Source organism: Balaenoptera ricei, chromosome 6 (assembly GCF_028023285.1).
Source record: "Balaenoptera ricei isolate mBalRic1 chromosome 6, mBalRic1.hap2, whole genome shotgun sequence".
In the NCBI taxonomy this organism is placed as follows: Eukaryota; Metazoa; Chordata; class Mammalia; order Artiodactyla; family Balaenopteridae; genus Balaenoptera; species Balaenoptera ricei.
In genome coordinates, this window is record NC_082644.1 from 106,466,803 (window position 1) to 106,478,050 (window position 11,248).

The 11,248-nt window shown below is 41.3% G+C and overlaps 1 protein-coding gene across 3 annotated transcripts; it reads left to right on the forward strand.

Annotated features, from left to right (window-relative positions):
- Positions 1–613: 613 nt before the first annotated feature.
- On the forward strand, positions 614–11,003 carry TLR4 (toll like receptor 4). Of its 3 annotated transcripts, XM_059925476.1 has the most exons (4): positions 614–957; positions 5,534–5,700; positions 8,042–8,442; positions 9,727–11,003. In XM_059925476.1, the coding sequence occupies exons 1-4, from the start codon at positions 865–867 to the stop codon at positions 10,305–10,307; spliced, it is 1,242 nt and encodes a 413-aa protein (XP_059781459.1). In that variant the 5' UTR covers positions 614–864; the 3' UTR covers positions 10,308–11,003. The 3 variants fall into 3 exon arrangements, with proteins under 3 accessions (XP_059781459.1, XP_059781457.1, XP_059781458.1); XM_059925474.1 differs by having other exon boundaries at positions 8,042–11,003; XM_059925475.1 differs by lacking the exon at positions 614–957 and adding an exon at positions 4,667–5,269 and having other exon boundaries at positions 8,042–11,003.
- Positions 11,004–11,248: the final 245 nt, after the last annotated feature.

The following is an 11,248-nucleotide window of genomic DNA, read 5'->3' on the forward strand; positions in this document are numbered from 1 at the left end:
TATGAATCTTGATTTCATAAAATTGGACAGTGCCGTGAGCTAACTAGTATCCCCTGCCAAAATTTAAAGGTTGGAGGCTTCACCCCAGTACCTCAGAATGTGACTGTATTTTGAGATTGGGTCTTTAAGAAGGTAATTAAGGTAAAATGAGGTGATGAGGTCATGGATTAGGGTGGGCCCTCATCCAGTTTGACTGACTGATTTCCTTATAAGAAGAGGAACTTAGGACACAGTCACACACAGAGGAAAGACCATGTGAAGGCACAGGGGGGAAGACGGCCATCTACAAGCCAAGGAAAGAGCCTGAGAAGAAATCAGCCCTGCTGACCCTCTGAGCTCAGACATCTAGCCTCTGGAACTTTGTGAGAAAATAAATATCTGTTGTTTAAGCCACCTAGTCTGTGGTTTTTGTTATGGTGGCCTAGGAAATTAATACAGACAGTAAGTTTCCACTACTGAAACAAAAGTGGGAAGCCACCGTCCTTGGTAGTTAGTCACACATGCTGTATGACCAGTCTGATTACTTTCCTAAACTCACTAATCCTGAGGTCAGATGACCTCCTGGGATAAAAGCCAGCTTCCTCTTGCTGTTACTCCAGCCCCTGGTCTGCAGACATTTTCTTCTTCTTCTTCTAACTTCCCCTCCAGTGACAGAGGAGATAAACATTAGAGAAACAAAAGTCCAGAATGCTAAGGTTGCCACTCTCACTTCCTCTCCTCCCTTAACCCAGCACTGCTTTGAATACAGTCAGTGCCCTGGGGCAGGGAAGAGAAGACAGCACAGTGCCTCGGAGGCTGCCTTGACCGGCAGACACAGAGGGTCATGTTTTCAGAAGGCCACTTCTGGTCACAGAAAATGCCAGGATGATGCCTCGCACCCGCCTGGCTGCGGCTCTGATCCCAGCCATGGCCCTCCTCTTCTGCCTGAGGTCGGAGGGCTGGGACCCTTGTGTACAGGTACGTGGCTGGAGGCAGCTTGGCTTCCTGGAGCTTTGCCTTGCTTCTGAAAAACTGCTCTCTGCTCAGTTTCCCATGACGGGGCCCCAGTTAGTTTCATTTGCAAACAGACATCAAATTACCTTAAAGGTCTAAGAAACCACAGGGACCAAATGATTCAAGGCTATAGGACATTAACAAGCAGCCCATAGGGTCATGTCCCATTTAGGAGTTAAAGTGCTCCTAGGGACTTCAGGTCAGATAGACCTGCTTAAATTCACTGTTCTTTCACTTTTGGGGTGTGTGACCTTGCAGAAGTTATTAAACCTCTCTGAGACTAGTTTTCACATTGATAAAAGAATTATGGGCTTTAATAGAAAGTTGTAAGAAACCTGCTTCTTGTCATTGCTTAACGCTGGTGGTTTGTACACTCTGTTTCAAGCTGTTGCTTTGCCCCTTTCAATCTCAGGAAGAAGATTTTTTTGGTCTCTTAATAGAAAGAACTTTCTAAGTGGACTTCAGACTTCTGAATCTAGTCATAGTTCTGTCCAAAAAATGAAAAGAAAAGGAGTTGAAAAAGAAAAGGAGAGACAGAGATACAGAGAAAGAGCGATGAAGAGAGAAGAAAAAGAGACAGGGAAAGATGCAAAATATCAGCTAAGGCAATGCTTTCTTTCTTTTTTTTGTAAATAAATGTATTTATTTTATGATTTTATTTTATTTATTTCTTGTTTCTGGCTGCGTTGGGTCTTCGTTGCTGCGCACGGGTTTTTCTCTGGTTGCGGCGAGTGGGGGCTACTCATTGCAGTGGCTTCTCTTGTTGTGGAGCACGGGCTCTAGGCATGCGGGCTTCAGTGGTTGTGGCATGTGGACTCAGTAGTTGTGGCTCGCGGGCTCTAGAGCGCGGGCTCAGCAGTTGTGGCGCATGGGCTTAGTTGCTCTGCGGCATGTGGGATCTTCCCGGACCAGGGATCGAACCCGTGTCCCCTGCACTGACAGGCGGTTTCTCAACCACTGCACCACCAGGGAAGTCCAATGCTTTCTTTCGTTGTGAAACACCAACCAGCTGGTTTGTAATCTCATTCATGAAGGATCTCCTTTGTTTTTCCCCTGCATGGACTTCACAGTTGCTTTGGAAAGCCCAGGGCAGAACCAAACAGCCAGAAGAATGTCCTGGGATCTAGGGTGTGGCAGAAATTCAAGAAAAGCATAACCAGCAGTCCTGACGTTGAGGACGTGGGGGAAATTGTGTACTTTAATACGTAACAAAGACAAATGTGTTATTTCCACATCCTCTGCTCCCCCCATTCCCTGCTCACTGTCCTCCTCCCTGTGTCCCTCCTGCTGTTCAGTTAGTGGGTATAGATCCTCCAATCATGGTCACCCCAGGATAAATTACAGCCACTCCTGGCTCCTCCCATTGCCCATGCCCCAAAGGCTCTCAGTTTCTGAAACTTGTCCAACCCTGCCCATCACCTCAGTGCCACCCTAGGGCAGATCCTCAGTTCCCCTGGCCTTGACTCTTGGGCAGTGACTCATCTCCTGACCCCTTAGCCCCCTTCCTTTAATCTAATCTGCTCATTTTCGTCTGCTGTTTATTTGTCATTGTTGTTGTTTTTCCTGAGGTACAGATCTAACAAATTACCGTCCTTAAAAACTTTTAATAACTTTCCATTGCTATTAGGACCTTTTCCTACCATGGGGCCTTTGCACTGGCTAGTTCCTCTAGCTAGAATGCTTTTCCCCTAGATCAGTGCTGCTCAATGGGTCACATGATATTATTTAAATTTAAACGATACATTTAATAAACTAAATTTAACTAAATTTTTATTTAACCAAATTAACTTAATTTTAACTAATTGAATTTAAAACTATGTTTTAAACTATGTTCTAGTAGTTAAAAAAATAAAAACAAACAGGTGAATTTAACTTTAATAATATTTTTATTTAAGTCAGTATATTCAAAATATTATTTCAAAATGTAATATATACTAGACTATTAACAAGATAGTTTACATTCTTTCTTCGGTACTAAGTCCTTGAGATTTGTATATATTTTACATTTATCATATTTAAACTATCCACATTTCTCATACTCAACAGCCGTGTGTGGCTAGTGGCTACCATATTGGACAGTGCAGCCCTAGATATTTGCATAGCTTAACCCCTCACTTCATTCAAATGTCTGCTTAAATGTCACCTCCTCTGGGAAGTCTTCCTTGATTGCCTCATGTAGAGCTCCCCACTCCCTATATTTGTCTCTAATCTCCTATGCTGCTTTATTTTTTTATATCACATCATTGGCTATACATATATAAACTATATATATAAAATACATATAGTGTTGTGAATATATATATATATATTTATTGTTCACTGTTTGTCTTTCTGTTGAAATGGAATCTGTAAGAGGGCAAGATCATTGCTGGTTTTATTTACCACTTTATTCCAGTGCCTAGCACATGTAGTTGTTCAATTTATACGTGTTAAGTGATTAAAAGTATTGCCACAGGACAAAGTATGAGGCCTTCCTGATCTGGCTCTGGCTTCCCCTCTGGCTTAGGTTTCCCCACTCCTGCCACACACCAGCTAATCTGAGCTAGTTTTCCACCCCTGTGTACTCACACTCTTCCCTCCTTCTTCCTCTTTCCATATCCAAATCTCACTTATCCTTCCAGACCCACCTGGAAATATTCTCTTTCTTGGAAGCCTTCTACAATCTACAATCCCTGGATCCAGGATTGATCTCTACCTTTTCTGAACCAAAGGGAACATTTTCCAAGCCTGGTTTAAGACCATTTTCAGGAATGAGTTGTGCTCCTATCAAAACTCTTACTCTAGACTGTGAGCTCACTGAAGTCTGGAGCCTTATCACATTGGTCTTTGTGCTGCCCACAGCACTTAGCAGAAAATGCCTTCAACTGGGATTTGAATAAACTTCCACGTAATCAGTTATCAATTCATTTGTTCGACAAATATTTATTGAGCATTAACCATTTTCCGGGAATCATTCTGAGTGCTGTAGACAGACAGCTAGAGTCTCAAAGCTTACGATCTAGTGAGGGAAGCAAACAGTACGTATGGAACAATCACATAGAAGGCATAATGTTAGATAGTGATGGCGCCTGTGAAGGAGGATAAAAGAGGGTAAGGGATGATGCCCGGCACCATCCTCTATTAGACAGTATGGGCTGTGAGGATTCTGCGAGGAATAACATTTCAGGAGACAAGTGAATAAAGCAAAGAGCTGCACTATGGCCTGTGAGACGTTACGCATGTTACTTCATCTCACTGAATTCTTCTTCTTAAAAAGGTTTATTTGAAGATTAAATTCAAACATGTAACATATAAGAAACAAGCCTGCATATAGTGGGGAATTAATAATAGCCAATAATAATACATGCTAACATTTATTGATCATTTACACTGTAATAGGCTTTGAGATAATCTCTTTAATACCTTATCTCATTAATCCTTTTAAAAGATTCTACTGGTTTTAAACTGAAAACCAAAATTAGCTGGCTTAAGCAAGGAATTTTGTTGAAGAATCAGAGAATTAGGAAATTAAATGAGAGTTTGGAGAACAAGGCTTACAAAGAATTTGGGAAAGTAGGATAGAAATCAGCAGAGGAACCAAGACAGCATCAAGTGCTTGACCTTATTCACTAGGTTCCACCACTGAAGTCTATGCACTTCAAAGATTTGTCCCCATTTCTATCTCATCTGCTTAAAGGTCAGTGATCCAAGGGAAAGAATACAATTGGCAAAAATTGTGCTATGACTAAGGAAGGTCTGGACACCTGACTCGCAGTCTCCCTAAGCTTGTATATAACGAGAGGTGTATTTAGAAAAACAACAGTGGGACTTCCCTGGTGGCACAGTGCTTAAGAATCTGCCTGCCCATGCAGGGGACACGGGTTAGATCCCTGGCTCTGGAAGATCCCACATGCCGCGGAGCAACCAAGCCTGTGAACCACAACTACTGAGCCTGCGTGTCACAACTACTGAAGCCTGCACACCTAGAGCCTGTTCTCTGCAACAAGAGAAGCCACCGCAATGAGAAGCCCGCGCACCACAACGAAGAGTAGCCCCCGCTTTCTGCAACTAGAAAAAGCCTGTGCACAGCAACGAAGACCCAACACAGCCCAAAATAAATAAATAAATAAATAATTTAAAACAACAACAACAACAACAAAATCCCTTGTTGCAAATCACAGGGAAGAGATAGGGTGAAACCCAGAGCTTTTGGACTCTAGAGCTTCAGCTCTTCACCACTTGACTCCATTGCTTCTCGCTAAATGCTGCCATTGTGATAGCAGAGGTTAAACGTTGGGTAGGTGCTTTTCCCTTCCTAATCTAGAGTAAGACATTTTATAAGAATGAAGTGAGTGGATAAATGAATGGATGGGTGGATGGATGAACAGATGATTGGGTGGATGCATGACTGGATGGATGGATGGATGGATGAAAGAAGGCTGACTGGCCCCTGTGCTTGTCCCAGTGGCATCCCAGGCTTTGGCCTAGGAGAGGAGAGTTGCTGGGAGGTCTGGTAAGGTGCATGCAGCAAGACACTGCATCTAATGTCTGATCATTTCAGGTGGTTCCTAACATTAGTTACCAATGCATGGAGCTGAATCTCTATAAAATCCCTGACAACATCCCCACGTCGACCAAGATACTGGACCTGAGCTTTAACCACCTGAGTCATTTAAACAGCCATAGCTTCTCCAACTTCCCAGAACTGCAGATGTTGGATTTATCCAGGTAATGTATGAGTTTTACCATTGTACAAGGAGAAATGTTCATTGTTTTATCATTTCATTCTTAAGTCAGAAAGCCTGATTAATGAAGTCTCATTTTCATTCATCTATTTATTCATTCAACAGACATCTTACTTGCTATATAACTTTGGGCAAGCCACCTCCCTCCTCCAGGTCTCAGCTTTCTTATCTGTGAAATGAGCAGTTGGATGAGACAGTCTCTAAGGACAATTCTATCTTTGATTTTCTTTTAAGTTAGGGGAGTAAATTGACTCAAGCTCTTTCATCAGCAGATATTTATTGACCACTTGCTATATGTTGTTCACTCTGCTAGGAAACGAGAGTATGTTGATATATAACACACAACCCTAGCTACTAAGGAGGGCATATCCACTTGAAAGAATTGATATGTTTACATCCTGAGCATGGTGCTCAGCATAGTAGACATTCAACACATGCTACTTGATTCTGGTTTTGGATTTTGAACCTGAGATAATAAGGATAGTAATATATAAGAGTAGGTGATAAGTTATTTACAAACTAGAGGCAAGACACTGTGTTGTACAGAAAAGGGGCCTTCTATGCAGTGAATAATCAATATAGAGTTCATGAACTGAGTGGGATTCAAATAATGTCTAGAATATTGGAAGTGGGGTAGAGGATAAGGAATTAGAAAGATACAAGTAACCCAAAGAGAAAGATAACAAGATCAAAGGAAAACATCTGCTGTGAGAAAGAACAGTGACTAATGTTTTATTTTTCTGATACAGGGAAGTATATCATTCATTAGAACAGGTGAAGTTATTATCATCATTTTGGGGGGAATTGAATCCTAAAATCATTTTCATCATCAGGGACTTTAGAAATGTAATAGATAATGGACTATAATCTCTATAAGGGTTTGTGAAAAATGGAGAAACATTTTATGTATGACATTTTATTATAGAAACTCTTAGTAAAGGATAAGAGGATAGTAGATATTCGTGCAGAAGAGTGATCATCTTATGTTTTATACTCTAACTTGGATATTGATAGACTACAACAAAGGGGGGATCAAGCATTTTGAAGGCAGTGACATAGAGCCTTATGGAGGTCAGATGACTTGAGCTGGGTCCTCCTCCAACATTTACTGCCATATGGCCTGAGGCATGTCACTTTGTGTGACTTGATTATCAGTTTTCATATCTGTGAAACACAAATGGTGAACTTTACCCCACAGGGTTAACTGTGATACTAAATGTTAACACGCTATATATATTAAAAACCTTGTAAAGTAGATTTTATAAGCATAAAATACTATTATAGCATTCCATTAGTTTCTAAATTTCAGTTTTCTGAATGAGAATTTTGTCAAGAAATATACTGAATTGAGGTAGACAGACCAACGCTTTTTTTTAAACAAAAGAGTCTCATCAATGTCCCTTATAATTCATTTTCGACGCACCACATACCCAAGGAACTACCCTCAGAGGCTTTAAATATGTGCTTGGAGAGAGGCTAGCTCCCCCTCCTGGTTAGCCAGGAGGAGATTCTGGATTAGGGCAAGGACAGATTATAGTGCAATAGATACTCTGACTTTTCATGTTGCTTCACCGTGTTCTTCATATACAGTAACTCCACTTATCTTCTAAGGATGCTTTGTGATAGACCAGGCAGCCTTTTTTTTCCTATAGAAATCTATTGATACATTTTTTTCTTTTTTGTAGATGAGGAAATTGAGGCTTGGAGAATTTAAGGGATTCATATACATGCACATGCCTTGTTGACAGCGACCAGAGATTCATGTTCACATCTCCTGCTTCCAAGTTAAATATTCTCTTCATCTTAATACTCTGATTAACATTAAGTGATGAGCCCTATATGGAGAACTTTTCATGAACATTAAGGATATCTGTGACACTTTGGTGTAATTTTTTATACCTTTGAAATTGACATTCACTAGTCATTTATCATGCCTAACAACTAACAACTATCTGCCTCATCTGTACCAATCAGATATATAATCACAATTATGTGTGGCAGGAAATGGCTAAAGTTGATCCAAGGTTCAGTCTTCACGTGCCCCAATCATTGATCTTTAACTGATTTCCCTCTGTTGGATGGGCTGCCTCTGCTTATCACGTGTGCCTAGTGTGATAAAAAGAGATTGTCATGGGGGTCAGTATGATAATACCAAATTTGTGGGGTTTCTTCTTTGCTTCATCTGCCTGGCTTGATATTTTTGCCTATGCATCATCATATGGCATGTCATATCTGTGTGAAGACCTAGATGACTGTGTTGATATTTCGTTTTGTTTTTTTATTCAGCAGAAATATTATGTAATCTGTATCTCTTCTCCTTGTAGATGTGAAATTCAGATGATTGAAGATGATGCATATCAGGGCCTAAACCACCTCTCCACCTTGATATTGACAGGAAACCCTATACAGAGTTTAGCCCTGGGAGCTTTTTCTGGGCTATCAAGTTTACAGAAGCTGGTAGCCGTGGAGATAAACCTAGCATCTCTAGAGGACTTCCCCATTGGACATCTCAAAACCTTGAAGGAGCTTAATGTGGCTCACAATCTTATCCATTCCTTCAAGTTTCCTGAATATTTTTCTAACCTGCCCAACCTGGAGCACTTGGATCTTTCTAATAACAAAATCCAAAATGTTTATCATGAAGACTTGAACGTTCTCCATCAAATGCCCCTGCTCAACCTCTCTTTAGATTTGTCCCTGAACCCTTTAGACTTTATTGAACCAGGTACCTTTAAAGAAATTAAGCTCAATGAACTGACTTTGCGAAGTAATTTTAATAGTACACATGTAATGAAAATTTGTATTCAAGGTCTGGCTGGTTTAAAAATCAATCGGTTGGTTTTGGGAGAATTTAAAAATGAAAGGAACTTGCAAAGTTTTGACAGATCTGTCCTGGAGGGACTGTGCAATTTGACCTTCGAAAAATTTCGGATAGCATACTTCAGTGAATTCCCAAGGGATGATACAGGCTTATTTAATTGTTTGGTAAATGTTTCTATGATTTCTCTGTTGAGTCTGGATTTAGACAGTCTAGAAGCCCTTCCTAAAGACTGCAGATGGCAACACTTAGAATTGATTAACTGTAATTTTAAACAATTTCCCACATTGAAGCTCAATTCTCTCAAAGAGTTTGTTTTCATAGACAACAAAGGTATGAGCACTTTTACTGAATTTGAGCTACCAAACCTTCAGTTTCTAGATCTCAAAAGAAATCGCTTGAGTTTCAAGGGTTGCTGTTCTCACACTAATTTTGGGACAACCAAACTGAAGCATTTAGATCTGAGCTTCAATGATGTCATTACTATGAATTCAAACTTCTTGGGCTTAGAGCAACTAGAACATCTGGATTTTCAGCATTCCAATCTGAAACAGGCCAATGATTTTTCAGTATTCCTATCACTCAGAAACCTCCGTTACCTTGATATTTCTTATACCAACACCCGAGTTGTCTTCCATGGCATCTTCGTTGGCTTGGTCCGCCTCCAAACCTTGAAAATGGCAGGCAATTCTTTTCAGAACAACTTGCTTCCTGATATCTTCACAGAACTGACTAACTTAATCATCCTGGACCTCTCTAAGTGTCAACTGGAACAGGTATCCCAGATGGCATTTCACTCCCTCCCTAGACTTCAGGTGCTAAATATGAGTCACAACAAACTCTTGTCATTGGATACACTTCCTTATAAACCACTCCACTCCCTCCGGATTCTGGATTGCAGTTTCAACCGTATCATGGAGTCCAAGGAGCAAGAACTACAGCATTTGCCAAGGAGCCTTGCTTTGTTAAATCTTACTCAGAATGACTTTGCTTGTGTTTGTGAACACCAGAGTTTCCTGCAGTGGGTCAAGGACCAGAGGCAGCTCTTGGTGGGAGCTGAGCAAATGATGTGTACACAACCTTTAGATATGCAGGACATGCCCGTGCTTAGTTTCAGGAATGCCACTTGTCAGATGAACAAGATGATCATTAGTGTGTCGGTTCTCACCGTCCTCTTGGTATCTGTTGCAGGAGTCCTGGTCTATAAGTTCTATTTCCACCTAATGCTTCTTGCTGGCTGCAAAAAGTATGGCAGAGGTGAAAGCACCTATGATGCTTTTGTAATCTACTCAAGCCAGGACGAAGACTGGGTGAGGAATGAATTGGTAAAGAACTTGGAGGAGGGGGTGCCCCCCTTTCAGCTCTGCCTTCACTACAGAGACTTTATTCCTGGGGTGGCCATTGCCGCCAACATCATCCAGGAAGGTTTCCACAAAAGCCGGAAGGTTATTGTCGTGGTGTCCCAGCACTTCATCCAGAGCCGATGGTGTATCTTTGAGTATGAGATTGCCCAGACCTGGCAGTTTCTTAGCAGCCGTGCTGGCATCATCTTCATAGTCCTGCACAAGTTGGAGAAGTCCCTGCTGCGGCAGCAGGTAGAGCTGTACCGCCTTCTCAACAGGAATACCTACCTGGAGTGGGAGGACAGTGTCCTGGGGCGGCACATCTTCTGGAGACGACTCAGAAAAGCCTTGCTGGACGGTAAACCATGGAGGCCAGAAGGAACAGCAGATGCAGACAGCAGACAGCAGGAAGCAACAGCCTCCACTTGAGGGGGAAAATCTCCTGATGTGCTCCTTGCCCAGCCGGACACAGTGATTGTTCAGTTAACAAGTATTAAATGCTGCAACGTACCAAGCATTGTGCTAAAGGCTGGTGATTTAGTGGTGCACAAGATATACAGGACTGCTAATCTCATGGAGTTTACAATGTAGAGGGAATAAACACTGTACTAAAATACAGAACTTCCAGGTGGATGTTTCAACCAACTCAGCTAAGAAGTCCAGGACAGGGAAAGTCAACTCAACTCTTACCCCATCAAACTGAATTAGAACTAAGAGATTGGGCCTCAGTGAGATTAGAAAAGGACAGACTTCTTCTCCTTTGTCTTTTGAGTAGAAACCATCTCACGTTATATGTTTTAGCCATGTTAAAACAAAGCAGTTTTGGTAGTTTCGACTGATCTAGGTCTTGGCTCACTTTTCCCTTTTCTTTTGAATATAATTTAAATTCTATTTGCGACTCAAAAGGCTCCAGATTCAGATCCACCCCCCACTTTAAGTCAATTCACAAATATCCTGGTTATCCCTTAGCATGTTCTATTTATTAACTACTAGTCCCTGATATTTTTTTTGTCTTTATAAATCCAGTTCTCATTTTTCACGTCTTCTCTATAAACCCATATAGTAAATAAGGCTGTTAGAGGCATGCTGGAAAGATCCATATTTAACCACTAACTTTTGAGCAAATATGTAAAATATACTCTGTCACTTTGTCACTTGATGCCATTCTGAAGTTATTACCTACCAAGTTATGACTGTCATGAAGGAAGCATTAAAATAATTTGGTTGAAAGTGGCACTTATTATAATAGAGGGAGACAAGTCCAGCTTCCTGGTCTCATCATGAGCAATTCAGGCTAGAGGCAGGGCAGGAGGTGGGATGACCTCAGGAGGTCAGCTCTTCTTGATGACCCCAGAAACATGTGGGCTGAT